Source organism: Nyctereutes procyonoides, unplaced genomic scaffold (assembly GCF_905146905.1).
Source record: "Nyctereutes procyonoides isolate TBG_1078 unplaced genomic scaffold, NYPRO_anot_genome, whole genome shotgun sequence".
Classification (NCBI taxonomy): domain Eukaryota; kingdom Metazoa; phylum Chordata; class Mammalia; order Carnivora; family Canidae; genus Nyctereutes; species Nyctereutes procyonoides.
Genome location: NW_026575121.1, coordinates 15,721,795 through 15,749,612, shown reverse-complemented (window position 1 = coordinate 15,749,612; position 27,818 = coordinate 15,721,795). Strand labels below are relative to the sequence as shown.

The window sequence follows — 27,818 nt, the reverse complement described above, 5'->3', positions numbered from 1 at the left end:
TTTCTTTTTAGATCCCTGGGTATTCTAAATGAACGAAAAACAAATGCTTTCGATCTTAAGGCAGGTTTATCCACTCAGCCTCCTTGCTTTTTAATTGTTTTGCGTGCTTTGATGGTGTTTCCCTTTTATGGTATCAGATATCAATCTTTTCACAGATTTTCCATCAACTTATACGATTAAGATGTTCTCTTACTGGGGCACCCCTGGTGGCTCAGCGGTTTAGCGCCACTTTCAGCCCAGGGCCTGATCCTGTAGACCTGGGATTGAGTCCCACGTCAGGCTCCCTGCATGGAGCCTGCTTCTCCCTCTGCATATCTCTCTCTCTCTCTCTCTCTCTCTCTCTCTCTCTCTCTCTCTGTGTGTGTGTGTGTGTCTCTCATGGATAAATAAAATCTTAAAAAAAAAAAGTTCTCTTAACCATACAGGAGCCAATTTGGCACGTTAAATTTCTTTTAGTATTCATTTGTATTAATATTTACATTTAATTCTACAATCATATGCAACTTGTTTTGTACATGATATACAGATTTAGATTTCTTGTCCCATCAATTGTTTATTGGTGATTTCTTTCAGATCATATAGTTAATATATTTTTGTGCTTTTTTTATTGTCTTCTACAGGGTTATCCTGTTATAATTTCATTAATCTCTGTTGCATTAATATTTATGTCATTTATTCTATCTTGTTGGGATACTGAGGATTATACCGATCCATAATTTCTAGTACCATTATCTCATATTTATGACTGAGTTCAGAAATGTGTCAATGAAGCTGATGATGAGAATACAAATGGTACCCTTGTTGCTTATCTGTAGATGATCCATGGTATCCTCAGGTATATGAAATAAAGCCTTCAGGAAAGAAGTAGATCATATTTTCTCAATCTTATAAAAAATACGGTCCTTCTATGAAAATACGTACAGACAAAATGACCTACGTTCAGCATATAAAATAAATTAGTGGGCTAGTGGTAGCAAATTCTGAGTATGTTCAGGAAGTGACATAATGCCACTGAAGAAGAGATAGAATAGTAGAGTAAGGTAGGAAACAGCAAAAGCATTACATCTAATACTGTGAAAATACACATATTTACCTCAGTAGAGCTTTTGAGATCATTGTGTTTTATTATTAGATATATGAGGTATTTAAAAAATGTAAATAATGTTGAAACTCTTAGTAATAACATATTATACATTTGGGTAGTTACCCAGGACAATTTATCTTCTAGTATTGGATATTCAAACTTTAGTTACAAGCAAAAGCTATTTTTCTGGCATATTGTCTAATATTTTTATTTTTTATTATTTTTTAAAGATTTTATTCATGAGAGAGAGAGAGAGAGAGAGGCAGAGACACAGGCAGAGGGTAAAGCAGACTCCACGCAGGTAGCCCAATGTGGGACTCGATCTAGAGTCTCCAGGATCATGCCCTGGACTGAAGATGGCGCTAAACCACCAAGCCACCCTGGCTGCCCTAATATTTTTAAACTGGGAAATGCTACTATAATTTGCAGTAGTATTAATGCACTACTTATGAGTTTTCCTAAAATATTTTTTGTTAACTACTTAGTAGGGCTAGAAGATATTATTCAAGTGAATAACACGTTTAGACAAATATTACATGTGCATATTGGTGTTTCATGGCTCTTTTTATTACAATGTGATATTTTTATGGCATACCAAGTATATTTCAGGGTTTTTTTTAATCACATATAAATTGGCACCATTCCATGATAGGCTAATAATGAAGTATGAAAAATCAACCTTGGAACCAACATAATAATATAGGACCATTGCTTAAATACTAGTTCTAAAGCCACAATAGAAAATGCGCTAATGAACGTTTCTCCCGTAGTAATTATATATAATGTTTAAAGTCTCTCATTTTATGAATTATTTTTGATTTTATATATAGAACTACATCTCAAATTCTTCTCTTACTCATTATGAACCTCTCTTTTCTCCTTTTAGCCATCTTCCTGAGCTCTTTTCGGGTGCCATATGAGGAAATCAAAACGATGATATTGGAAGTGGATGAAACACAGTTGGCAGAGTCTATGATTCAGGTAAACTGGCAGAGAGCTTAAATTCCAATATTTCATCACAAGCTTCTCATTAAATAGAAATCTGTAAGTGAAGCAAAATTCTTAAACCAAATCATTCAACTGGAAAATCATTGCTGCATAATTAGTTTTAGCATAACTTCTGCTTTGCCAGGAGATAAAACTCTGCATCTTCTCTTAACTGCAAACCAAATATAATGCTATCAAAATGATTGCATTTCAATTATTTTAAATGCCTGTTCTGAAAGGCAAATTGTTTAATTTTACATATATGTTTTTGTTTTGGTTACAGTTAAAATTAGTAATATGTTCATTAAAATTTATTTGTATAATTCTTTTAGAATATGTTTTTCTTTGACTTTTGTCTTATAAAGCTCTATTTTGATTTGGTCTAGAAGATAGAGGGAGTGTTCTCTTTATTTAAAAGTTACCTTTATTTAAATGACCCTTCCTCGAGTCATTTATGTTTGTAGGAGTGCTAGAAGTTGTAAGCATAGCATTCTGAATTCATTCAGGAGGCTGCGAGATTTTTTTAATGGCTTTTACCCAGAATAGCATATAAGGAATACTAGTGTGGTGCCAGAGTTACTTCCTGAATTCCACATAAGGCATCAATAATGCATATCTTGATAAAATATAAAATCAGAGTATCAAGCCACAAATTATATAGTGAGAGAATAATATCATGTTGACTGTCTTTCATTTTTATAATGGATGGTAGTTAGAAAAATGATTTTTTTTAGCAATAAAAAGAAACCAGAGATTATTAGTGTCAACATATGTTTAAAATTATTTTAGACATTTAATCCATCAGTAGATGGTACCTTGAGCAGTTTTTAGTTTTGCCTCTCCTACCTTGTCTTCTGAATGTGGTTGTAATGTAATTCCAGTAGGATTTTTTGCTGTGAATCATTGGGACTCCTAAACACCTGATCCAGTAACTCTTTAAACCTTTATTCTCCAGCACTTTCTTGTTATGAGATCTTTGTCTTTGTTACTGTTGGTTACTGTTGGATTGTAAATGTGCCTTGTTGTTGGGAGTAGATTTCAAGTTCCTTAAAGAACATTTTTCTCCTTAATACGTGTTGTATTTGTTGAATATTTACAGAGTAGCTTTTAACTTGATTACATGAATGTGTTGGATGTTCATTTGGATTTTGTTGTGTAGAGATGGGGAAAAATGTGGATTTTTAAAATTCATGTCAAAGATCATCCAGGTCCATACAGTTTCTTAATATATTAGTTTTCTATTGCAGCTGTAATAATTTACCACAACTCTAGTAGCTTAAAATAACACATTTCTATTGAACAGAAATCTGGCACGTGTCTTACCATGCTAAAGTCAGGTGTTGGCAGGCTTGCGTTCCTTTCTGTAGGATTTAGGGGGGAAAGATCCTTTTCTTTGTCTCTCCTGGTTCTTCATGGATGCTCACATTCCTTGGTTTGGGACAGCTTTTCTTCAACTCTGGAGCAGTGCTGCCTCCCTCTTCTTTTTACTATAATCACATCTCCTTCTCGCTCCATTATTCTGCCCCTCTCTTCCACTTTTAAGAACCATTGTGGTTCAGATAATCCAGGAAAATTTTCCTATTTGAAGGTCAGCTGATAATAACCTTGATTCCCTTTGCTGTGTAACTTAATATTTCCACAGGTTCTTGGGATTAAGTGTGAACACCTTGGGGTAGGAGAATGTGGTTCAGGTTGTCATTCTGCCTACCACATCTACTAAATATAAAACTGGTTTTAGAAATTTAAAATCTAAAGACTTGGTTTGGGTATTTATATATTGACTAAAAAATAAGAATTTCATGCTATTTGAAGTCTTGTTTTAATTTTTTTAATAACTTTTTTTTAAATTTTTATTTACTTATGATAGTCACAGAGAGAGAGAGAGGGGCAGAGACACAGGCAGAGGGAGAAGCAGGCTCCATGTACCGGGAGCCCGATGTGGGATTCGATCCCGGGTCTCCAGGATCGCGCCCTGGGCCAAAGGCAGGCGCCAAACCGCTGCACCACCCAGGGATCCTGAAGTCTTGTTTTAATTTTAAAGATATGTACCTAATTGTAAAATGAAGAACTGCTGATTTTGAACAGAGCATGAAGAAAACATTATTTTATAATAATCATCATTTTGGTAAGCTCTGTTCACACTCATGATTTTATTTTGGCATATCTAATCACTTATTCATATATAACTAGATGTCAGTAGTATGTTATTTTTGATGTCAGATTTCTACCTCATTCTTTGCCCACTTGCCTTCATTTGTCTTTTGTTAATTAATTCAATTAGCAAATATTTTATTACACCCACCATGTTCAGGGCATTATTTCAGGCTCAATTATACATAGGTTTTACCTTTTTGGAACCTGTAGTTTGGCAAGGAAGATGACATTTACATATAAAATTATAATACAAGATAAACATGGATAGATCAAGATTTTTTTTTTCCGAATTAGAGGGTGTGTTAGAGGAGTACTGTGCCATGTGTGAAGGTGAGGGTACTTCCATGTGTGCATGTGTGGAGGTGAGGGTTCTTTGGTGTTGAAATATGGATATAGAAAGGGCAGTAGGATTGTATGAGTTACATAGCAAGGATCAGTTATTCTGGCACGAAGAATTCCCTGTGCTGTGAGGGAAAAGCTGGAGGGTGTGTGGGCAACTGCTAAGAGTTTAGTCTGATAGGACCTTAGGATTGGTGAAAGGATGGTACCTTTGATAAAGGGAAAGACAAAGGAAGTTTGGCCTGTATTCTTACAAATCATAATAGTTTTAATACTTCACAAAGCAAAACTGAAGAAGTGAAAAATTGATAAATTCATGACAAAAGATAATTATATATTAACTACAAATATTTAAGGGGATTTGATATTTATCTAAAAGGATACTGAAGAAATTCAGAGACCTGATTAGTAAATAACTCAAATAATCCAACTGTTGGCTAGAATGGTTGAAAGAAACATAAATAACCAGGTCTTTCGGCCTCAGGCAATTTTAATTAGAGAAATTTTTCTTATATGGAAAAATCTTCTACCTGTATTGTTTTTATTCAGTTGGTAGTATTAATAGTAAATACTTTTTTTTTACGGAAGATCTTAAATTGCCACTTTTTGTTTGTTTGTTTTTGGCCAGTCAACCAAGTTTTTGTCCAAAGGTACACAGTGAGTCCAAAACTTGTTCTTTGATCTAACTACTTTGATATGTAACATTCTCTAACATTATTTTTAACTAATGACACTTGGGGGGGAGTTTTTCCCGATATATATATATATATGGCATGGTATAGGCTTAATTATAACTTGTACTTGACTTTGGGTTTGTACAGAGTATATTGATACTATAATCTGGGGTTGTGAGCACCAACCACTCTTTTAATTTTAATATAGGGACACTAACTTGTTATAACACTATTATAGTCAATTATAATTGGATACAGTGGATCTGTATAGACTTTGTCCACAGGATTGTGTTATCATTTAAGTTCTAACAGGGAAGATAAGTTGTGTGTTTATTTGGTCTTTCTCTATTGGGAGTATTTCTTTTGTCTAAATGTATGTCTTGGGAAAGGCCATGCACAGACAAAGAAGACAGAATAACCCAGAACCTGTGGTTTCTAGACTGCAGATGATACAGGCAAAAGGCCATGGGCACTTAAGTTCCTAAAGGATTTCTTTATAAGCTTTTTATCTGCAAAGTACATCATCCTGTGTCTTCAGTGCCTTTTCAGATTTTCTTTCCTATCAGAAAAGTTAGTTTGTCTTTGTTTTAGAAATATTTTAATTTTTATTATTAAAACTGTAATCGTGTTGATTAAATCTTGCAAGCACTTTCATTAAAACTCTCTGGATTTCATTTCTTTCTCTTTCCTTTTAGTACCAATATGATAATTTCTTTTATCCCCTCAAATGAAGTGTTAAAATGTTTGGCTTTGCTGAAATTTCTGACATTTAATTCCCTAAAGCTGAAATATAATTGATCACATTTACCCAGGTGAGAAAGCTATTCCTTTGGTGTAGGTTGAGTTTTTCTTTCTCAGTTATATAGTTAATCAAATAAACATTCAGTAGTGCTTGATATGAATATATAACTCTGGAGAGAGAAAAGGGAAATTGACTCTTTCAAGATGCAGAGACTGTCGTATAAGGCTGAGGTTACCTAGAAATAAAACTAAAGATTGACTTTTTCAGTGGTTTCTTTACCATAGTTTATTAATAAATCTTTCTAGATTTCAGGAAGCGTATATAGTGAAGATATTTTCTTGTGGTTTTCATTTTTAGAACCTAATAAAGCATCTTCCTGATCAAGAACAATTAAGCTCACTGTCTCAGTTCAAGAATGACTATAACAACCTATGTGAACCCGAGCAGTTTGCTGTTGTGGTAAGTACTGTCTCTCAGCGTTAGCTTTCCTGGGCGGGGAGTTTTAGACTCTGTCACACAGGAAAGGAACTGTCAGGCCTTTTCACATCAGGATTGTTTCACAAATCTTTAATATCCATTCTGCCTTTTTTTTTTTTTTAACCTAAGGATATTTATGGGAAATTATCTTGATTTCAAATATATATGTTGAAATTGTAACCTCAAAGGAAGTCCAAGGAGTTTTTTAAAAGTATAAACATGATATTTTTGCGTGTGTTCTCTATTTCATGTCAAAAGGTAAGATGAAAACTGCACTGCTGTGACTGAAGAGTATATTTATGATTTATTCTGGAACTATGTATTCCAGCATATTACAAGAGTAGCTTCAGTTTTTGGTTCTAATCTCTTACCTCCATTCATCTTCTATGTTAGACTCTGGAATTAGAAATACAGTCTCTTTCTGGAAAATGAGGGTGAAAAAATGAATATGTTTAAAAAAAATCTTTAAGATACCTTGATAATCATCTTGTTTCAGCCTCCAATTTTATAGAAGTTGGGGTCTAAAGGGGTGAAAATACTTGTCAATGTTATATATTAGCTGTGTTGCAACTTAAGATTTTATCAAGCTTGCTTTCTTTTCTTTTTTCCTATCATTAAATTATCATTTTGAAGTTGATTACATTCAGTCATCCTGACAATACTTTAGTGTTTCATTTCTTTTTTATATGTAAGGTTATTTTTTTTCTCTTTTATCTTCAGTTCTATTACCAATCACCAGGGTATGATAGAATTGCTATTTGATATAATTTTGAAAACTAGGGCTGGGTAACTGCAGGGCTGTCTGCCTACCATATTTTGCATGTGGTTGGCATTTGCTGAAAAAACCAAGATTTTTCCTTTTTTTTTTTTTAAGATTTATCCAATTTATAGTCTTACAATTTTGATTATAAAACTTTATAACTTATAACTTATTTTCTTTACAAAAATGTTTTTCTTTTTTTTACGCAGTTCTCTAGGGTTCCATTTTTTTCTCCTCTTTTTCTCTTTTCTTCTGTATTTTCTTATTTGCTTTATATTCTTTTACCTGATCACTTTGTCTTTATTTTGATTCCTGTTTGATGCTCTACCTGTAATATCTTCCACTGGGAATAAGTGAGTAAGGGAGAATTTGCATTAAATTTTTAACCACAAACTACTTAGAGATTTGATTTTTGCCCATCTTTTTTGACTTGAATGAAGATTACAAAATGTAAAGTTACAATTTTAAGATATTTCCCATTCACATTAGATCTGAAATACATATGTGAAAAATGCCTTTTTAGCAAGTAACTTTTACATTGCACATCATCACAGAACAAATGTAAAACTCTTGGCATGTTTTAGTGATTTTCACAGAAGAATGAGCTTAAACTTGCAGTTATTTTAGGTGTATTTAAGATAGCCAAGCTATGCCCTCCTTTGAAAATCTGAAGTTTGCATCAAAGAGCCATGATTTACAAGCGGTGTTGTCATAGGGGTCAGAAAGCTAAAACAATTATATTTCTAGATACTAATGCTAGAGGTTATAGTTTTGATTTTAAGACAGAGATGGACCACTTCCATTTCAGGAGGTGTCAACTCAAACTTGACCTTGAATCTACACATTCCATGCCAGGTCATACCTGATTGCAACTGGAATTTAATGTAGAAAGATTAATGTTATTGAAAAACTTCTGCTATGGACAATATGAACACTGCTTTATCATATATTTGTGAATATTCTTGAACACATTTTCATAATTTCTAGTTTGTGTGGTACTAACATTTTAAGACCTAATTGCTTTGGTGAAGAAATGAGAAAGTTGAGGGGGAAAAATACCGTAATACAAGCACACGCACTATATATATAAATATATATATAAATATAAATATGTAGGAATGTTAAAATAGAAATATATATAAATGTTTTGGTTGAATAATAATGTTCTTCAATTATACCTTCTTGCATTCCAACTTTTCACCATTCCCAATCTGTCTCCCTCTACCTCTCAGACACCTCCCTCACCAAAAAAAGAAAGGAAACCTGCTTAAAGTTCTAAACAATACTTGAGAATTACCAAAGGAACATGATGGACAAAACTTGTAGAACAGTGTGGAATGCCTCAAGTTTTTGCTCTTGCTGGATTAAAAGCTCAATATTAAGTTTCTTTAAAGAGTGATATGATATATTTTCAATTTACGAGATTATATAAGTAAGGTGATTTGGTGTTTTTAGGTAACTGATTATCATGTGTATTTCTATGATTCCCATTATACCATTTCAGTTTTAAAGTAATAAATTATGTTTGTAATGAAGGTGGGCTATTACCTTGAGGAAAGATAAACTACAGATTCCTACACGACTTTGATCTTGTAGAACAACATTTACTTCTTGACTAAACTTTGGCTTAAAGTACGAATCATTTCTACCTAAAAACCATCAGTGTATCACAGACAAAGAATAGGCAAGGATTAGGATAGCTTTTGCACCCCCAAATAAGGCCAACACTTGCCTTTTCATTTTCACCCAAGACAAACATACTTTTAGTTCTGTATCATCTTCAGGCTTTGTAATCTGATAGTGATTTCTTTTTTTTTTTTTTTTTAAGATTTTATTTTTTTATTCATAGAGACACAGAGAATGAGAGGCAGGGACACAGGCAGAGGGAGAAGCAGGCTCCATGCAGAGAGCCTGATGTGGGACTCGATCCAGGGTCTCCAGGATCACGCCCCGGGCTGCAGGCGGCACTAAACCGCTGCGCCACCGGGACTGCCCTGATAGTGATTTCTATATTGTTTTCATTTTAACAAAAATCATTTAACAATAGCTCAGTTGATTAAGCATCTGATTCATGGTCTCTGCTCAGGTCATGATCTCTGGGTCATGAGATTGAGCCCCGAATCAGGCTCTATGCTAGATGTAAAGCCTGCTTAAGATTCTCTCCCTCCCTCCCCCTCTCCTCTCTCTCTCGCTCTCTCACTCTAACTAAAAATATATATATGTATATATCAGTTAAAACTCTAGTTACATTGTTTACCAGTTTAACTCTTTCTTTTATCCAGTTATACAAATTTACTAATTTGATACATGTGATTTCTCAGAAAGGTGTGTTCCATTTCAACAAACCTCAAAATTTGATATGCTAAAACTTACTGTAGTTGTTTGCATTAAATAATGAACCTTAATTCCTTAAAGAATTATGTAAAATTCAATAAACAAAAAGCATCTCCACCAGGACATTGGTATTTGTTTTATTTTCTCTTTGATAGAAAGGCAGTGTGTAAAAGTAACACATCCAAAATGCTAGTAACCAATGTCAATTGAAGACCAATTAGAAAAACATGTAAATTAGAAATATGTTTTACTTTTGTCATGTATTATTTAGATAGAACTTTTTAGGACTGTATTGCCTATATAGAGTGTGGTATATAAATAGACTATTGAGAAATACTATGCCAATATTCATTAAATTGTGTGTCCTTGAAGCTTTCTTTCAATCATTAAACCATTTGCTATGTCTGTATTCTTTCCAGGTTTCCAGTAATAAAGTGTTTCATGTGCATTTTATTTCTCCCTTGAAATTGGAAGCACAATGTTTTAATGCAAGTACTATCATTATTCCTTTAAAAAAAAAGGACCTTTTAATTCATGAATACTAGATATAGGTACTTTTATGCTATGAAGGATTTAGTCACTCATATGTTACTTTTAATAATTCAGTCTTAAGGTACCAATTCTCTTCACAATCTTTATGTCTTGGACATTGGCCAGTATGAGCAGGAAAGTTCTTAGGTGTTCTAGACCTGGTCCTGTCCATGCACTGTAGTCTAATTCGCGATGGTGACATTGGTGGTAGTTGGTGGTCTGGTATCTTTTGGAGTTGATCTTCTGGTGCTATGAATTCAAGGCCTAATAGTTTCAAGATACTGTTAATTTGTTTTTGTAGCTGGGTATAGTACACTTCTATGCCCTATGTTTTCTGGGAGTTTTTGACATATGAAAAATAATACTCCATCCAAAATCTGAAAAAGTTGTCATTTAATGCTGAGAGATGAAAGGTTCTAGTCAAATGGCATTTTACTTTATTTTATTTTTATTTTATTATTTTATTATTTTTTGAAGATTTTATTTATTCATGAGACGCGCGCATGCGCGCGCGCGCGCGCACACACACACACACACACACACACACACACACACAGGTAGAGACACAGGCAGAGAGAGAAGCAGGCTCCATGCAGGGAGCCCGACATGGGACTTGATCCCGGGACTCCAGGATCAGGCCCTGGGCCGAAGGTAGGCGCTAAACTGCTGAGCCACCCAGGGATCCCCTCAAATGGTATTTTAAAGGAGTGCTCTGAGAGGTGGTCTGTCTCTGAATCTTTTTGTGTGACTTGAATGAGACAGTTTGCATGCTGATTTTATTTATTGGTTTAGGTTCTGGGCAAAAAACACTGAATACTGACTGATGTGCTTAATTTGAAATATCCTTTTCCCTGGGCAGTTCAGGACTCTCTCTCTGTTGTTGAGAAATTGCTTTATATTTGGTATGCCCTATCCTGGTGCTTTTATTCAACTTAATTTTCTATCAGTAAGTGAAGAAGTGAAAATATACGTGCCTGTCTCTTTGTTTGGGTTCCTTCCTTCCCTCTTTAGTTCTAACACCTCCTCACTTATCCTCCGCAAATCCTGACTTCTTACCAAAGGTTGGCTCCCATTGAGTGGGACTTGATTTTAGTTGCGAGACCAATTTTTATATTTGCAGTTTTTTTGGATCAGTAAACCATTAGGTAAAAATCACTGTTTTCACACAATCGTGGTTTAACTGTATAAGAAGTAACATAAGTGATTATTCATTGGGATCAGAAGATGAGCTAAAGTTTGGAAAAATGTCTAAAAATTTGCATTTGAAACTTGGTGTAAAAGTTTTTGAGTATTTGTCTCCATATTATTAAATTCTGTTAATCTGCCTGTTCTTCAAAGGGATTAAAACATTTATAGGAAAGTTTGAATTGAACAAATGTCCTGTTTGTGTTCTGTATTTCGAGCTGCCACCATTTGGTGTCACTGTAGGGCAGGGCTTTTAAACTTTGTGCAGGAGAGACCTCCGTTGGTTCTTTTTTTTTTTTTTAATCAAAAAATGTTGTAGGAAGTTTATGCATATTTCCCTGCATTAAAAATGCCTGTTTTAAAATATATGCTCATATTCTTGTAAGACATTTAAATAATGTATAAAAGTATTGAATACAATGTGAAAGTTCCTTGTATCTCACTACCTCCATTCCATACAAATTATTTTTAACATTTTGTTGGACTTCCAATCCTATTTCTTTCTATTCACAAATATATATGTGTTCATATGAACATTTAGAAAAAATACATTGTTTTGAAACTTTCGTTATAAAAAACCTATTTGGAGATCTTTATTTTCATGATGTACTGGTTTTAAATTCTTAAATGGTATTCTTTGGTCTCTCCTGTGACTTTTTTTTAAACTTTTATTATTCTAATGAAGGATGGTTAGTTGGAGGGTTTTTAAGAAGTTTGGATACATCTTCATATATGTATTTGAATATACTGTTCAGAAATATTATGCCAATACCCATTAAATTTAGGTCTCCAGCGTTTTTTAAAAGAGTGATTCTACATTCATCCTGATATATGCATTTGAAGGCAGTGTATCTTATGCATTGTAAGTGTGGTCTCTGGGTTGAAATCCTAGACCAGCCTTATTAGCTGTGTGCTCTTGAGTAGTTACTTACTTTTCGGTACCTTAATTTTCTTATTTAGGAAATGGGACTATATTATTTCCTGTTGCTGCTATAAAAAATTACCATAAATTTAGTGAGTTGCAAACAACAAAAGTTTATAATCATTTAATTCTGGAGATCAGAGGTTCAAAGTGGGTCATCAGGGCTACAGTCCCTCAAAGTCTGTAGAAGGGGATTTATTTCCTTTCTCCAACTTCTAGGGGCTGCTCATATTCCTTGGCTCATGGTCCAGCATCTTAGTGGCTTTTGTCATCATGTCTCCTCTGTCTCTCTCCTCTCCTTTTATAAGAGCCCTGTGATTATATTGGGCCTATTTGGATAATCCAGGATGATCTCCTCCCTCAAAAGATTCTCTATTTAATCACATCTGCAAAGACCCTTTGGAGTGTAAAATAATATATTTGAAAGTGTTAGGATTAGGGCAGCCCCGGTGGCTCAGCAGTTTAGCACTGCCTGCAGCCCAGGGTGTGATCCTGGAGACCCGGGATTGAGTCCCACATCAGGCTCCCTGCATGGAGCCTGCTTCTCCCTCTGCCTGTGTCTCTGCCTCTCTCTTTGGGTCTCTCATGAACAAATAAATAAAATCTTTAAAAAAAAAAGTGCTAGGATTAGTACATGGTTATTAATTAAGGGAACATTATTCTACCAATCACAGAGACAGTAATAGTGCCTACCTCCATTGTGTTCTCCTGAGAATTAAAAAATTGATATAGTGAATATGTATAAATCCTCTAATAATAATAAACTCTAAAGGTTAGCTTTGTTATTTTTTTAGGAAAGAGTCACAGAATTTCAATTGCTAGGTTAAAGATACTTTTAATCTTGATAGTTACTGCCAAATTACTTTTCCAAGAGGCGTGTCAGTGTATACTTTTGTGAACAATGTATATGTGGACTTTTTTCTGGTATGGTCTCCAGTATTTAATTTTTTTGTTTTTATATATTATAGTTCTTGATTATGAGATGATATTGAAGCAGTTATTATATATTTGTTATTTATTTTTCTTAAAACTGCCTGTAATACCTTTTTTCTCCTATCTTTTCTGTCCTTCATTTGCAGGAGCTCATTATATAATCTGAGTGTTACTTTGTAAATATTTGCCACTTTTCTTAATACTTCTCACTTGTCTCTTTGCTTTTATTTATGTCTATTGTATTTTTTGGCAGTTTTGAAGTTTGATTTTACTCAACTGTCAGAAAGGAGGAATACTTAGCATTTACATTGATGTGGATAGAACTAGAAGTTATTATAATGAGTGAAATAAGTCAGCCAGAGAAAGACAATTACCAATATCTGAAATATAAGAAATAGCACAGAGCATCATAGGGTAAGGGAGGGAAAACTGAATGGGAAGTCATCAGAGAGGGAGAAAAACCTTGAGAGACTCTTGACTCTAGGAAACAACCTGAGGGTTGAAGGAGGGGAGGTGGGTAGGAGTTTGGGGTAACTGGGTGATGGGCATATTAAGGGGGGGCACATAATATGATGAGCACTGTGTGTTAAATAAGACTGATGAATCATTGACCACTACATTTGAAACTAAGCATTTACTTTATGTTGGCTAATTGAATTTAAATAAAAAAAAAGTGAGTTGAGATAAAGAAAACTTCTGTTACTTAGTGATAGGAATGTATTCTTGGTGTATGGACAAATTTGGTCCTTTGTATATAATAGGACCAGTTGATTCTGTCTTTATTTTTTAAAGATTTTATTTATTTATTCATCAGACACAAAAAGAGAGAGAGAGAGGCAGAGACGTTAGGCAGAGGGAGAAGCAGGCATCATACAAGGAGCCTGATGTGGGACTCGATCCCAGGACTCTAGGATCACACCCTGAGCTGAAGGCAGGCGCTTAACCACTGAGCCATCCAGGCATCCCTGATTCTGTCTTTAGTTTGATTGTGGGGAACACCTGTAAAGATGTAAAATGAGTGTGAAATGCCACAGACTTTACTGCGTCCCTAACATCCTTCAGTTGCTTTTCCATAGCTCTTACATGGATGTCTTCAGTTCTTCTAAATAGCATAGACTTTAAAAAAAAATCATTGAGGTATAATTGACATACGATAAAATGCACTTCTTTAGAATTTGTAGAATTTGATTAATTTTGACATATGACTATACTCTTGAAACCATCCCCATAATCCAGATAATGAGCATGTTTCCTCAGGTCTTTCTAGAAGCCCCTCCTTCCCATCCATCCAGAACTCAGTCTTTTTTTTTTTTTTTTAAAGATTTTATGTATTTATTCATGAGAGACACAGAGAAAGAGAGAGGCAGAGATACAGGCAGAGGGAGAAGCAGGCTCCATGCAGGGAGCCCGATATGGGACTTGATCCCGGGAGTCCAGGATCACGTCCTGGGCTGAAGGCAGGCACTCAACCGCTGAGCCACCCAGGAGTCCCAGAACTCAGTCTTTAATGAAGCATTCCTGCTGCTCCTCCTTCCTCTGGTCTCAGTTTTCACATATACTTCATCTTTCTTTAACTTGCTGAACTCTGAAGGTACCAAACTTAAGCCAATTGGTATGCTGCCCTTTCCTCCTCCTTTCCATTTTGAGAAAGACTCCTCTGAAATACTTTCCCTATAAAATTCAGTATCCCTCCTCTTTGTTACCTAAATGTCCTGTGCATATCTCCGAATGGTTCTTATACCACTAGAACATAATTGTTCTTTTACGCATGACAGTCTTCATTTATGCTCAGAACTTTCTGCAGGCTGAAGTAGCTCATGTTCATCTTCATATTCTCAGCACATGGTATATCTTCCAGCACATGGTGACCATAGGATATTAGCTAAATGAATATGTGCAATAAAGAAGACATAAACAGAAAGTAAGGAAAATATATGGTAAGAACAATAAAATAACAAAGTTTGAAGAATTTTTTTAAAGAAGATTTTGTTGTTTTGGAGCAGTTTTTAGTTCATAACAACGGTGGGAGGAAGATAAGAGATTTCCCATATACTGTCCCGCTACCACATCTGTGGCCTCCCTTATTATCAACATCACCCCCACCTCAGAGTGATACATTCATTACAGTTGATGAACTTACTCTGACATGTTATTATCATCTAAATTCCATAGTTTACATTACAGTTCACTTTTGGCGTTGTACATTTTCTGGGTTTCGACAAATGTATAATGATGTGTATCCATCTTTATGGTATCATATGAATATTGTTATTGCTTTAAAACATATGTCTTTTAAAATCACTTTAAATTTTTTTAATTTAAATTTCAATTAGTTAACATACAGTGTAATATTAATTTCAGGTATACAATATAGTGATTCATTGCTTCCATACACCTGGTGCTCATTACAACAAGGGAACTCCTTAATTCCTATTACCCATTTAAACTCTCCCTCTAACCAACTTACTCTGGTAACCATCAGTTTGTTCTCTGTTAGTTAGGAGTGTTTATTAGTTTGCCCCCCCCCCTCTATTTATCCTTTTGCTCCTTTGTTTTGTTTCTTATTCATTCACTGGTCGATGGATACTTGGGCTGTTTTCATAATTTGGCTATTGTAGATACAAGATTGGGATGCATGTATTACTTTGAATTAGTACTTTTGTATTTGGGTAAATATCTACTAGTGCAGTTGCTGGATCATCGGGTAGTTCTATTTTAACTTTTTGAGGAACCTCCATATTATTTTCCAGACTGGCTGTACCAGTTTGCATTCCTATCAGCAGTACAAGAGGGTGTCCGTTTCTCCACATCCTCACCAATACCTATTGTTTCTTACATTGTTGTTTTTAACCATTTTGACAGACATAAGGTGATATCTCACTGATTTGATTTGCATTTCCCTGATGATGAGTGATGTCAAAGCATCTTTTCATGTGTCTGTTGACCATCTGTATTTCTACTTTGGAAAAATATGTGTTCATGTCTTCTGCCCATTTTTTAATTGTATTATTCATTTTGGGGGTGTTGAGTTTGATAAGTTCTTTATTTTGGATACTAACCCTCTGTCTGATATATCATTTGCAAATATCTTCTCCCACTCCATTGGTTTGCCTTTCAGTTTTGTTGTTTCCTTGGCTGTGCAGAAGCTTTTCGTTTTGATATCCCATTAGTTTATTTTTGCTTTTGTTTCCCTTGCCTCAGGAAACATAAAGTCACTTTTTAAACTAAAAATCTTAAGTATTTTTGAGATAATTATTTTAATTTTTGTTAAAATTAATCTCTCTAGATAATGGCTTCTCTGAATTTGAATGGGTGAATTCAAAAGCAAACCAATAACTTATGACATAAAAGTCTGAATTCACTCTTTTTTTAAAAAGTGGAACTTAACCACCCTGTGTAATGCTGCCATTTGTTCAACTGTCACAATACACTACTGTTCTTTTGATATCACACCTACCTTGGACTTTTACCATGATGCTCTTTGAACTCAGAAGGCCATTTTTTTTTCTGTCCATTAAATATTCAGGGTAGCCTGTAGAGTATTTCTTATGATACCTAGTGGTTTTATTTTATAATAGATGTTGAGGAAATTATGATTTGTTGCAAGAATCATGGCTTATTGAAACACCTTTAGGAAAAACTGAGCAAGATAGGTAAGGAATCCGAGAGAATATCTCCACTGAGCTATTGCTTTCCCAGCCTGAATATCTCCAAGTCTGTCTTTCATGCTTTAGGTGTTGATTATTTCAAGAGCTTTGCAAATGTTCTGCTACAAGATCAGTAATGTTTCACGGAGTTACCACTTTAAAACATAATAAAAGACGTGAAGTTAGTATGATACAATTTCTTTTCCGTTTCGGTTTCTGTAATTACTTCTTCCTTTTCTCCTTGATAATTCATCTTCACTCTCGCCTGTCAATGAGCGAAATCTCGCCAGTCTCTCCTCCTGGAAGATAGAGTTCTGTTTTGTCTTCTGCTTTTTGTGCCTGTCCTGGAGTCCAAGTTCTTTCAGATTCCATGATGCTTTAGACAGCGCTTTGGCAAACTCATCTGCAAATCTTTCACTACCCAGGGAGGACATTTGTTTAGAATAATAAATGATTATAACTAGATTCATAGCTATTTAAATCTTAGAGGTCTGCTTCTCTTAAGATCCTAAGCATTCAGCTGTTGTTCGGTTATTCTTGTCACTCTGCTTTGCAACCTTCTTGACATGCTTCTACCAGGATCCAGGACTTAATATAGGCTCGCCAGCACAGATGGTTTTTCTTTCACCTAGTTCAGGGCTTATTAATTTAGCTTGCTTTCGATTCTCATTGATTTGCAGCTAAAATTCTGCAGACATGTAGTACTTCCATAATTTTTCTCATGCTCTGATTTTTGTCTTCTGTCACCTTCAGTAGTTTAAGCCAAAATAGTCACAATGCTATTTGAAGTTAGATACATTTTGTTGGTTTGAGGAGTTAAAATCAGTTGTCAGTTGGAAGGTATCTTCACCTTGCCCACTCGACTCTAATAATTTTCTCAGAAGATCTTTTTCCATTTTTCCACGCAGATTTTTTTTTGTAGTTCTTCCTACACATGACACAATGGAATTAGAAATTGATAAAACTTGTAAAAGTCCACTTACTTCTTCTCTATACAAGCTTAACAGGTAGTACAAAATAATGTGTAATACATGTGTCGATTCAACCAAATATACCGAAATACACAGAAAATTGGAGGTTTTCTTATGTTTGACTTAACATGGCTTCACTGCCAATAGATTGAGTATATTTAAGAACCATTCTACTATTGATTTGAGCCGGCATTAGAGTCTTATGAAATGGCTCCAGGTAGCAATTTTCCCATTAATGTAGACCCTGGCCTTTTGATGTTACAGGGGACTTAGGTTGCCAGATATTTTATGGAAGAATTGAGACCTTGAAGTTAAATTGGTAACTGCACCACCATCTGATCTTTTTATTTTAATACCTTGCTCCCGGGGTTCTGAAATGATTTATTGATTTGTGCATTTATATGACAAATATTTATGGAACACCTACTGTGCACTGGGCATTGCTCTAGGCCCTGGGTGAGTTGCAGTGGGTGTGTCTCTTATTCCTTATTGGTCTTCCATTTCTGAAGATGCTAACATACACATAAACAGTAAAATATCAAGTAATAATAACTACTCCTCAGGAAGTAGTGGGGTGAGGGTATGTGTATGTGTGTATGTGAGATTGACAAGACTTGGGAACACTTCTGAAGAGATGATATTTAGCCAGAGCCACATAACTGTAGTTTGCTGTGTCGCTGTCTTGGGGAGAGCACATCATAGATGGAGGAAACCATGAGCAACCAGGCTTTGAAGGATAAGTGAGCTTGGCACATCCAGGACAGTGGCTGTGGCAGAGTAAGGAGTGGTAGGGGATGAGGTTAGACTTCCTGGGCCTTGGAGCCATGACGTGAGGCCCATGTACTTTATTCTAAGAAAGCTGTCAGGGTTTTTAACAAATAAGTGAAATGATCAGACTGATGCTTTATGAGTATTGTTCTGGCAGCTATGTGTGGGAGGACAGATTGTGGGGTGGGGGCATAAACTGAAGTCAGTGACCATTTAACATGCCATTCTAACTAATTATTAAGGTGAGGAATAGTGCTGGCTTGCCAGGCTGGATGGCATGGTCTCTGTGTGAGCACTGGTCAGATTCTGGATGTATTTGGATAGATTGGATTGGGGATATGAGAGAAATCAGGCTGACTCCAAAGTTTGTGGCCTGTGTCACTAGAAAGATAAGCATTTCCAGTCACAGAGATGGGGAAAAAGGCGTGCCAGCGGAAGAGACTGGGAAGGAGCCTCACTTAACATGTCTGTAGACATCCAAGTGGACACATCAAGAGTGTAGTTGGGATGTAAGCTAGGAGTTCAGGGCTGGAGGCATAAATCTGGGACCATGGCATTTATAGCTGTGGCTCTGGGTGAGATCACCTAGGGAGTGACTTAGAAATGCCACACAGGAGGCAGGGAAGGGCAAGGTGAAATATGCAAACCCTACTGATTTGGTTTTGTTTTGTTTTCTTCCCCCATCATCTCCCAAGAGAGGGACTCACCAGCAGCAAGGTTTTGTTTTTTGCAACTACCACCTCTCTGAGGAGAATTATCACCACCGGTCTAGGGAATTGTACCAGGTGATTTTTATGGTATGACACTATTGCAGTTTGTTTCAAAAACGAAGTGTGAGGTCTATTTGGCATTTGTAGAATATAATTCATCAGGGACTTTTGGAAAGAAGCTACTGTTCATAAGAATATGTATCTGCAGAAAGAAAGAAACCTCTTTTGCCTCTGAACCTTGCTCTTTATATGAAAGAAAATGGAATAATCTCTAATATATCATAATACTAAAGGTATAGTGACTATATCATAAACTAAGATAAAGTTAAAATGCCTAAAGTATGTAGGCATATTCCATGATACAATAACCCTCTCATTTAATCAAGGGATTGAGTTCATTTAGTTCAAATCGACATAAAAATAGTAATATCAAATCCTGCCAGTAAGGGGGAAAAAAAATCACTCACATACTACCAATTGTATTCTCCGTAGAGTGGGAGGGTAAGTTGAATTGAGCTCTAAACGAGTTCTCTTATGAGCTTTTGTTACCATCGTTCCCTTGAAATTAGTAGAATGTCAGCTATATTAAATAACTTTGCAATTCCTTAATTTATTAGAACTAATGAAAACACAGCATGATCAGAATAATAAGCTCTTTCACTGAGTTACTAACTCACAAAGTTTGAATTTTCAACTGTGATTTATCTTGATCTTCCCTCTTTATTCACTTGACGGCAAAAAGGTACAATGTTTGCTTGTGTTTTATATAACATGCTGGAAAATGTGAGAAAGATTTGATATCAAATAGTATCTACCTCAGTTTATCTTCAACTAGTCTATTTTTCACACACCAGCCAGTGATGTAAGTCAGATAATATTCTCTTTACCTATAATCCTAGAATGGTTTCCCACCTCAGGGGAAAATCCCAAATCCTTGGTGGTTGACCAAGCTCTATAGAATTTACCATTGCCTCCATATTTTTTTTAAAGATTTTATTTATTTATTTATAAGAGAGAGAGAGAGAGGCAGAGACACAGGCAGAGGGAGAAGCAGGCTCCATGCCGGGAGCCCGATGTGGGACTCGATCCCAGGACTCCAGGATTGCGCCCTGGGCCAAAGGCAGGCGCTAAACCGCTGAGCCACCCAGGGATCCCTGCCTCCATATTCTTGATTCATCTTCTACTGTGTTTTCTCAGCTAACTCTGCTTTAACCACACAGCCTCTGTACTGTTCCTTGCAATGCCAATCACATTCTTGAGGGTTTTATATTTGCTGTTTGCTCTCCTTGGACCTTGCTTCCACCACATAACCAAATGACTTATTCCTTAATGTCCTTTCAGTCTTTGTTTCATATGTCAACTTCTGAAGGTCTTCTCTGAGCACTCTGCTTGAAATTGCATGCCTACTTGCCCAAAGCACTTCTTTTCCTCATCCCTGCTTTTTCTCCCAAGTATTTATTGTCTTCTCATTATATTATGTTCTGTCAATTAACCTATCTATTAGTCTATCATAAGAATGTCTGTCACATCAAGAATCATTGTCTCTTGGTGAATTCCAAATGTCTTGAACACTACTTGGCATGTAATAAGCACTCCATAAATATCTGATGAATGAATGAATAAATGTTCCGTAACGTACTTTATGATTTATTTTAAATATTGAAATAAAGTATGTAGGCTTAGTGAGGCTTGTTATACAACATATTCCTATCATTGAGACATGGATCTGGGTTTAAACAACTTGGTATTCCAAATTCCTTCGAATATCCTTCATTGTATTTCTAACCCAATTAGACAGGTCTGAGTTTGAATACTTAATTTACCACGTACCAGCTATGAAACTTTGAACAAGTCTCTTAACACTCCTCAATTTCATTTTCTTTATTTATAAAACATGTGAATTTAGAACTTATCTCATTAGGTTGTGGTGAGATTTAAAGGAGGACATTTGTGGGTGGTCCGTAGAGAATCAGTACCCAGTTATGTTAGCTGCTGTCCAACTCCTCCTCATACTTGTGTTTTAAATGTTCTCATGCGTTGAGGTCCAGTTGAGAACCCACTTTCTTGCTTTGAGTCCTTTCCTAATTTACAGTTGGAATGCTCTCTCTCTCTCCGTTCTCTGATCCTCTTTCATGTTTTACACTGAGAGTTACTTTCAGGTTATGCACAACCTCATAATTCCAAATCCAATGTAATCCTTTTGTGTCTTGTCTGTGTACTCTCGACCTAGGGTCAGTATTTCACCCTGTTAACTCTATCTACTTGCTTGTCCTCTCCTTCAGCTCCCATGTGCTGCTTGTCTGATTACTTCCTGGACTCTTTTCCCATTTCTTCTAATACTTAAACCAGCATCTTACTCAGGTTCTGTTTTCTTCTCTCTTTTCATACACTCCTCTTTCTCAATGATTTTATCCACCCCACAATTAGTTATTAACTCCTTTTGGACAATGTTTAGACATTCTAGACTTTTTGTACTTTGTATATTTTTTAAATATGCAGAATTCAGTGTTGCACAAAGCAGCAATGGGGATAAGTAAAGGTGTGATGCAAAAGTAGCTACCGACTGATGAACATTTTGGTTGCAATTAGTTATCCTAACTCCAGGATCTTCTGTTGAGACATGGTGCCAGATTAGTTGTTTTCTGTTTGTGGGAACAACCTTCAAGAGTACAATTCTAGTTACTGAAAACCTGATTAGGTTAAGTTCCCCTGCTGGTATTAGTTGCACGTATTAGAGTCAAATATATGAGCTACGTAAACTTGACTAGGTCTATTCAACTGAAGACCTTAGTCTTAGAAATCCCCTGAAATTAAAATCATCCAGTTGCATACAGTAACAGCTTGATGGTTATTATTGAAAGCATAATCAAGGACAAAAGATACTAGAACTTGAATTTAACTCTATGAGATATTACAACACAGCAGGTTAGACTTGTGCTTATAAGGCAGCCCATGCAATGGGGTAGCTAGAGATTAGAATCTGACTCAATGTTAGTTTAGTCTATTTTTTTAATATATCTGAGATTTGTTGCATTTAGATGAGGGTTTGAATGATAGCAGAGATAATAAATTTTGGAGTTTCAGTTCAATGATGTAAGTGTCGCACTCAAATGAGTAACCGTAGAGCAGCCAAGTAACTACATGGCAGTTAAATTAGTTGACTTCTGTATAGTAATATACAGTTCACAAAGTGGGTTTATATACATTTGCCTGATAGATCCCTCACGGCTGCCCTTTAAGGTTGCAGGAACTGAAACTCTCATATAGAGTAGGTGCCTTAATCTCTGTATCTTATAAACAAAAGAGAAGGACTCATATTCAGGATTTCTGTATTTTGTTTCAACCACACTATGGTGTTTTGAGATACAAGACTCTTGACATGTTAGCAAAGAAGTGGATGTATGTATACAGGAGGTGGGCAAAAGGCAAATGAAAGGAAAGGTTTTTAAAAAGGCTTTAGCCTACATTGCATTTCTGCTTAAGACCAGTCCTGTCCCTCCTTTTCTTTGCAGAAAACCAAATATCATTTTGTATCTTCAGAAACTCAGGGCCCAAGTGGGAGGGAAATCTCTGTCCTTCCTTGAAAAGCCTGATGAGTGTATGTGTTTTTGGAATGTGAACTGCCTTATTGGGCTCATTACTCCTTAAATCTGACCACTGAACTTCATTAAGAAGCCTTTCCCTCATTTCCTGTCCTCTGGTTGACAGAAAACTGGCACTGGGATGCTAAGGATGAGAGCCCTTGAAAACTTTTCTGGGATACCCAGAATCAATTTTAAAGTTTCATTTAACTTATTTTGCACAGTGGCTCCTGAGACGGAAGATGATGGTGTTCGGTGCTGTGTTTTTCTGGCTCGTTATAGTACTTGTCTGAGTTTTGTTTTGTCTTTTCCTTTTCTCTCTTTGCTTATATTTTCATTTTGTGTTGAATTGTATGTTTCATTAAGCATTCTTATCTTCCATACCAGACGTGGCCTTTTTGAAAGGATAAATGTGTTTGTTTTCTTTCCTCTAACACTGGGTCAAGTTTCCTGTCCTGCAACTCAACTATTATCCATTATTAATGTTATTTTTCTTTCTTTACCAAGGATGGCAATTTTGTATCTAAGTCCACGTATTATATTTATTTAAGGGATGGGATAGGGAACAAAAGGATTTCCTAGCCCCCTTTATTGGAAAGCAACTTTTTATGTACCCTTGGCCTAATCACTACCAAATTATATGACATTATATTTGTCCAAGTTCCCGTCTGCTAGGAAAATCTAATTGTGTGTGTACTGTAGCATTCACAGTACATTAACTTATATTGATGCGTTAAAAAGTCACGATTTAGCATAAATTTTAATATGCTTAAGAGTTCTCATGGTTGGTGGCTTTATGCTAATTGTGATTGAACCCAGTATTCTGTTGATTCCCCCCCACCCCACCCATGTCACATTATGTGTCTTCCTGCAGTAAGCCATGTGCCATTACTAAAGTTTTATGCTGTGGGCAAGTAGAGTTTTTCTATTCTCTTTTATCAGTGTTTTCTTTGAAGGTAGCTGCCCTTGGAATGACTAGCCACAGTCAAGCCCCTAAATCATTCTGATCAATTCAGTGCTGGTATGTTCTGAAAGGATTTAAGGTTCTAGCAGCTTTGTAGTCTCATTTTGTTTTTTTTTTTTTTTGACGTTATATTTATGCTTCGCCTAAGTTCAGACCCGGCATTTTTTTTTAAAGCATTCCATAGTTTGAATGTAATTAAGAGAAAACCAGTTCACTTCATGACAGTCCTTCTCTTGATTAATTTTCTATCTGTTCTCTTTCATTTTACTACTTGACACACTTTTTTGCCTTGTTTACTTTTCTAATTTTATCTCTTAGGAGGGCTGTGTTCTTAGCCCTTTATTTCTCGCTAGGTTCTTATAATCTCCTTTGGAATGATTTGTAATTCTGACTGCTGCTAGTTCCCTCTCTTGCCAGTTAAAGACTACCTTTTCCCAAACTTTATCCTCCCCTGAGATGCAGGTTTTCACTTATTTTTTTCCTAACCATGCTCTGTGCCGGAGCCTGAATCCTGCCATCAGACTGCCCTTTGTCTCACCACACCTTAATCAGTATCTCCCTAGTTCCCCCATTTCGCCTGCAATGCAGATACAGACCTGGCCCCTCCAACACCTTTGGGCAAAGTACAGACATACTTTATGACTGAAGGGCAGAGATGTTGACAGAAAACCGTATCACAGTGACTTGGTTGGATTGCTCCCGAATGCACCCACCAAGTCAGTGGCTTGACTATAACCTAAACCTAAATGCTGAATGAATCTGAAAGGCCATTGATTTTATTTTTAGAAGCCTGTGAATGAATTTTATTTGTCCATGTGTAGAAACAGAGAATAAGAATTGCAAACAATTGATACTAAGAGACATGGCAAGGTGTGTGTCATTCTTAATGGGTTTATATTTGGAATAAATATAGAAAAACCTTTGCCATTAATATTCTGGCATCAGAGAAAGAGCAAGATTTTGTAAAATAGCATAGGAGAAATCAAAGTGAAGGCAAGGAATTGGTCATTTAAGTAAGAGTATTTGGGGACACTTGTTACTTTAAAATATGAAGTAGTTAGCAAATGTCACAGGAAAAGGCCCTCTTATTCTTCATCACTTTTGAATAATCTAATCTACAACACAGAGCTTTTCCTGTGTCCCTGTCTCTTCCCTCCAGTATCCCTGACCCTGCTTCCCCTTAGTACCACCCAGAACTTGAATGTCTGCTAGTGAGATCAGCTTCCGGAGATAGAGATAAAAGGGTCAGCTGGTTAGAATTACATCCAAGGATCTGACTATGTTATGTATGTACATATATTTGCAGGCAGGTGCGGGGGGGGGGTATCTATCAATTCCAACTTTCTCTTTTACTCTGTGACTATTTTTATCTGGTCCACTGATCAATCTTGAGCATGTAATTAATTAGCCACTTGCAAGTGTAGAGGATTTAGCCAAAGTGGCTCTTAAATGTAAGTATCATGTTTATGGTATTTTGATGATTTCTCTTAATCCCTCTTTTATTAAATGAAGGCCTGCAAGCCAGGCAGAGGGATTGCCATACCTGGAATGCTTTTGTTTCATACATGTTAATGAATGGTAATGGGAAGCCAACTTTAACATAGAATAAAGTGTGGGCATTAATTTTAGAATGATACTGAGAAAAAACAAACCTTCAAGGATGGTGATACTGGGCCAGTCTGTCATAACTGCATTTTTTTTTCATTTTTACTGTTGATTATTTACTGTGTTTTGGGCCCTGTGCCTCACACTTTTTTTTTTTTAAGAACTAATTTTTTTTTAATTTTTATTTATTTTATGATAGTCACACAGAGAGAGAGAGAGAGAAAGAGGCAGAGACATAGGCAGAGGGAGAAGCAGGCTCCATGCACCGGGAGCCCGATGTGGGATTCGATCCGGGGTCTCCAGAATCGCGCCCTGGGCCAAAGGCAGGCGCCAAACCGCTGCACCACCCAGGGATCCCATGCCTCACACTTTAAACGTACTGTCCTTTCCCACAGAGCTGCTAGTGATCTCTTATGATAAAACTAAATGGATGAAAAAAAAAAACTAAATGAGATTATGTCACCTCCAAGCTTAAAATACTCTAAAAGTTTTAAAATTTACTTTGTGTTGTATTAATACAGCCACTCCAGCTTTATTTTAGTGATAACATAACCTATCCTGTTTGTCCTTTATTTTTTAAGCTATTATTATTATTACAGGTAGCATATGAGTTCTTTAGTCCAATCTAATGATTTCTACTTCTTCAGTGTAGTATTGACTGTTTTCTAATGTGGTTATTGATATGGTGGGATTTGAATCCATAATCTTGCTATATCTATTTTCTTTCTCATGTATTCTTTGGTACTCTTTCTCTTGGATCAAGTATTTTAGTGATTTTATCTTTTTCTTGACTTATTAGGCATTACTCTTTGTTTTATTGATGGTCGTATTAGTGTTTATACTATCTATTTTTTAACTCCAATTGATATGCTGTTTTATGTGTGGTATAAAGTCTTAGAACAGTGTACCCCTGTTTTCCAACACCTGGGGGCTTTATGCTATCGTTATCCTATATTTTCCCTCAGCAAGGGTTTAAAACTCCTAACACATGGTTATTTACTTCCAAGGATCAGTAGTCTTTTACATCTACTCACATAAATATTTCCAGCATTCTTCACTTGTCTGTGCAAATCTTTCTTGCATTTAGAATCTTCCTCCTTCTCCCTGAAGAAATGGCTATAGCATTTCTTCTAGTGCTAATGAATTCTTTCGGTTTTTGTATGTATGAGCAAGTTTCTTCCTCACATTCATTTTGAAAAATATTCTCATGGATATAGAATTCCAGACTAATACCTTTTTCTTTTGGTCCTTCGAATGTGTTCCTGCACAGTCTTCTTGTTTGAATTATTTTGGGCAAGCAATCTGCCATCACTCTCCTCTTTATTTTTTTGTCCATGTCTCTTTTATTCTTTATTGTCTGTCTTCAAAGGTTTTCTCTTCATCACTAGTTTTGAACAATTTGATTTTGATGTACCTTGCATAGTTTTCTTCATATTTGTTGTCCATGGAGTTCATTGAGTTTGTGAATCTGTAGGTTTACAGTTCTCATTGAATTTGAAGATTTTTACCATTATTTTTGTTTTTTTCAAATACTTATTCTCTGTTTCAGGGACTTAAGTTGCATATATTTTATTATTACATATATTAGTCCTTTTAAAGGTGTTCCATCTCACTGATGCTTTTTGTTTTCTTTTTTATCTTTTTCATTTGTGATAATGTCAATGACTGTGTATACCAGTTAATTATTTTCTTGTGTGGGGTTTAATCTGCTTTTTTTTTTTTTCATTCATTCATCTCAGACATCATAATCTTTTTCTATACAAATTCAGGCCTGGGTATTTTTAAAAATATCTTTCATCTCTTTAAAATTCTTAATTTTTCCACAACCTTCTCAACATGTGAATAGTTTTATAATAACTTTTCTCTGTTTATACTTCTGTCATTTTTGCATTCTTGTATCAGTCTTTCTCATCAATAGTTATATATTCTTATTACTTTGAGTGGCTAATAATTTGTGTTTGAGTACCAAAGGTTTGTTTGTTTTACCATGCTGTACTCTAGATACTTTTGTACTCTTATAAATATTCTTGAGCTTTATTTTCGGAGGCAGTTAAGTTACTTGCCAACACTCTTGATACTTAACATGGCTTATATTTAAGTTTTGTTCCATGGAATTAGAGGAGCCATCAATCTAGAGCTTATTTAACCCCAAAATTGAGGCAATACTATTCTGAGTATTCAACTCAATGTCCCGTGAATTGTGAAGTTTTCCCATTTTGGCTGATTAGAACAAGTACTCTTCCTACCCTGTGTGAGAATCAGGCATAGTGGCCTCTGGTGTTTTTAGCTGATGGTTTTCTCACATGCATGTGCAGGTCAACACCAGAGCTAAAAACATATGGGGAACCTCTCGAGATCTCCAGAGCTTTTTCTCTGTGCCCCTCTTTCTGGTACTCTGTCCCAAGAACTCCAGTTGCTTTGGCATTATCAGACTCCTCCCTGCCTCTCCT

At 35.8% G+C, this 27,818-nt stretch overlaps 1 protein-coding gene across 1 annotated transcript in view; it reads left to right on the top strand.

Annotated features, from left to right (window-relative positions):
* DIAPH3 (diaphanous related formin 3) overlaps positions 1-27,818 on the top strand; it is a 489,880-nt gene that overhangs the window by 226,425 nt on the left and 235,637 nt on the right. The window contains exons 19-20 of the mRNA XM_055336191.1: positions 1,971-2,065; positions 6,338-6,439. Coding sequence (XP_055192166.1) covers positions 1,971-2,065; positions 6,338-6,439 — 197 coding nt within the window. The remainder of the gene's footprint in view (positions 1-1,970; positions 2,066-6,337; positions 6,440-27,818) is intronic.